The sequence below is a fragment of the Antrostomus carolinensis genome, unplaced genomic scaffold, assembly GCF_000700745.2.
Source record: "Antrostomus carolinensis isolate BGI_N321 unplaced genomic scaffold, ASM70074v2 scaffold21548, whole genome shotgun sequence".
In the NCBI taxonomy this organism is placed as follows: domain Eukaryota; kingdom Metazoa; phylum Chordata; class Aves; order Caprimulgiformes; family Caprimulgidae; genus Antrostomus; species Antrostomus carolinensis.
This window is the reverse complement of record NW_010333933.1, coordinates 30603-34162: the sequence shown is the minus strand read 5'-3', so window position 1 is coordinate 34162 and position 3560 is coordinate 30603. Positions and strand designations below refer to the sequence as shown.

At 36.3% G+C, this 3560-nt stretch overlaps 1 protein-coding gene across 4 annotated transcripts in view; it reads left to right on the top strand.

Annotated features, from left to right (window-relative positions):
* ZMYND11 (zinc finger MYND-type containing 11) overlaps positions 1-3560 on the top strand; it is a 44974-nt gene that overhangs the window by 15625 nt on the left and 25789 nt on the right. The window contains exon 2 of one of the 4 annotated variants that reach the window (XM_010174054.1): positions 889-1050. The exons of the other annotated variants lie outside the window; for them this stretch is intronic. Within the exon in view, the coding sequence (XP_010172356.1) occupies positions 889-1050 (162 nt within the window). The remainder of the gene's footprint in view (positions 1-888; positions 1051-3560) is intronic. 4 annotated transcript variants of the gene reach the window in all.

Genomic DNA, 3560 nt, shown 5'->3' with positions numbered 1-3560 from the left:
AGGGAACAGTGTGGCATTTCAGATAACAGACATAAACATTTAATGGTGGCCACTGGCAATTCTTTCTGGTTTTAGTACTATAGATTCCTAGCACAAAATTCTGCCTCCAAATTACATGCATACTGCTCTTATTTGCTTCAGCAAAGCTTGTGCACATGTTTCAAAGGTCAGAATTTGGCCGTTGGGGCTGAATTTTCACGGAAGAGTGTATTAAAGACATCTGTGCATCAGCAGAACTATATCCTTTGTCTTCTCTAGAACATTTCAGGAATAAACCTAGTGCTATTGGGCACTGCAAGTGAAACATTTTTTGTTTTTTGAATTACACTGGGATTACTTAGAAGAAACATTTCTTGCAGTAGTAGGTTAATGATTTCATTTATTTCTTGTAATTCAACACTTTGATACCGAAAAGTTGTCAGTTTTAAGAGAGTAAAGATTGGAAGGGACTGCCCTTCAGAAAATTACAGTTGAAAATACACAGTAACAATCAAAACAAGGGGAAATAGTCCAAGGAAATAGGTATGGTCTGTTGAGGTGCACAAACTTTTGTTTGTAGTCTAATACAGAGAGGTCAACAAGTGTTTTACACAAAGGTAGAAAACAAATCCACTTTTCATTGTGGACAGAGCTCATATTTGAAATTGTTACAAATCAGACACTTGAAAAAACTAAAACTTGGCATTCATATTCTATTTGAGTTAGTGTGTAATAAACTGATGAAGATTTTTAAGCATGTAGGTTTTCCCCTGTTTTTTAAACATTATACACTTCTTAAAATGTTTATAATGTCTAATTGCTGCTGGATTTCAAGACATATCAATTTTGTTCTTAGTTCCTGCAGATTTTGACAGAATGTCATACCAAAATATTTTGTATTTTTTGTAGGACTGGGAAACAGAAAATCATGACTGGTATTGTTTTGAATGCCATTTGCCTGGAGAGGTGTTGATATGTGACCTGTGTTTTCGTGTGTATCATTCCAAGTGTTTGTCTGATGAGTTCAGGCTTAGAGACAGCAGTAGTCACTGGCAGTGCCCAGTTTGCAGGGTGAGTACCTATGAGATTTCATGTGCTGATTAGAGGATTGATATTCATTAATAGATTCATTAAGGTGTCCAGATGGTCTGACCAGGTTAATGGATAAAGAACAATACTGAAATGATGGTACATACTTAGAGCATCTATACAGAGATACCAAAATATGGTGCATGTAGTAGATGGTAATTTTTGAAGACTCCAGCAAGTTTTACTTATGCATCTTGACGCACACAGTATACTGTGTGGGAATGTGTGTACGTATGTATGCCACGTGTGAATGCAGTATATTGTGGAAATCTTCAACATGAGTAAACAAATTGCTGTATAAGATGCTCCTGTTTTTACTTAACGTTATTTTAATGAACCATAATGTATTTTTTTGTATTTTGATGACTGCATTCTTAATATTTTATTGGAATAATATTTTACATTATAGAGCCACAATCATGTCACTGATGAGGGCAGTATAAAAAAATATGGGGTGAAATCCTGCTTCTAATTTACTTCTTTGGATTACATTGCTGCAAAAAGGCCAGTATGGATTTCACCCATAGCATCCATATCTATATTGCTTTTACTTTAAAATCGCTATTTTTATGAGTATAGTAGGGAGACAACAAAAGAGTATTTTTTATATACTTTCCAAGAATGAGCAGGTATGGTGTCCACATGTTATTAGAAGACTAAACATTCTAGTCAGGATGGTGCTTACTAGTACTTGGCCTTGAATCAGCCAGATATGTGTCCTTACCGTTGTCATCTCCACATCACCTCCCCCAGTGGGACACGTTCCTAGACTTCCTTAAGTGGAAGGAAAAATGCATATGAATGTTTAAGATAAAATTGTTGCTATAGAAAGGCATAAAACTGCCAGTTGCACTCTGCCTTGGATTGCTGGAGGGAGAGGAAATTCCCTTGCTAAAATTTTAGATCTAGCTGTAGAGCAACAGACTGACCTTCACATGATCTGTGCTGCAAGGAATGTAAGGGTTCAGGTGATTCCTAGTATGGAGAAGCAGTTTTTGAAAACACATGGATTGTTTTGTTTCGAAACAGCACTTTCTGACCACTGTTACCTTAGAGACAGTTGTAAAAACCTGTAGCCTGTTGAATCAGATTGGGAGCTCTCAGCATATAAAGAAGTAGCAAGAAAATTGAGCCTGCCTTAAGAAAGTGGAAAAGAATGAAAAAGAAGTAGTGGTAGGGAAAAAACAGTTAAGAATAAGGACATATACTCTGTCTCTCCATATTAGCATTTAATGTAGCTACTCAGTATTCCCTCTGTTATAAACAAAGAATGGCCGTATATAGGTGAGTTGCTTTAATATTTTTAAATAAAACTCATTAATAATTGTTGGTTCTTATAATAAGTATTGATAGTCATTATAAATGGTTAAAATTAGGTAGTGAGATCTGAGAACAGTTTGACTTTCACCCTGAGTCTTGAAATCCTTTATGGTAATGATACTAAACAAATGTTTACCTTGAAAGAAATCCTGTGAAACTCAGACCATGTGCACTCTGTCTGTCTTTCTGCATATTGGTTCCCTTTTTGTTATACAAAGACTAAAAAAGGTTTTGGGGGCTTTTAAATACATCCTGCCCTAGAGATCTTTGGCTTGCTCAGAGCCTCAGATGATCAACCCATTTTTTGTGAATATTGCCATTTTGAATGCCATGGCATCCTTTTTCCCCCTCTGCTGGCAGCTCCTGTTTTAATTGTAATTAATCTAATCGCTTCAAGCTCTAATTCTGTAAACTGGAACTAAGGAGACTTGCACAGTCCCTGTGAGCAAAGGAGGTCTAGTATGGCATGGGAGTCAGCATGCTTGTGTCAAGCTTCAGTATTCTTCCACCACTTTCTCTCCACCATCCTAAGAAATGGCTACTCTAATTGTATTTTAAAAGAGAGAGGCGTGTATTCAAAAAACTATGGTAATTTGGAAAGCCCTGGCTGATGTCCAGAGGACTTAACAGAGCTTAACTATCTTGCCTAAGGGCAATGGGATTTACTTTGCATTATCAGCAGTAAATATGTACGTTCAAGAAAAGTAATAGCTGGGACAAAGAGATGCATATATTTTCATACTTTATTCTTGTAACTGGACATAGCACTTTTCACCTGAGGATTTCAAAGCTCTTTACAAAGTTGAAGCAAAAATATGTTTGAAACCTAATGTATTGGGAGAAATAATCTAAGAACACTTCATTCTTATGTAAAGATTGCTTCTGTAATGCTGCCAAGGTCAGAAAGCCTTTGGATTATTCGCTTCACAATTGCTGGTTGTACTAGTTCAATCAACCTGTGCAGCTTTATCTTGCACACTTGACTACTCAGAAACATTTTATAAAGGACATTGCTAAGGATTTGTTCATAACTTTAAAATATTTTTCCTCCCATAACATTTATAACAGTCCCTTGCAAACCTTGCTCTGAACTCTGTTTCCCTGCAGGTGGTTTTTCTCCACTGCATCCATAAGTAAGAATGTCCAGCTCCTGCCTTTTTTTTAAACTTTAC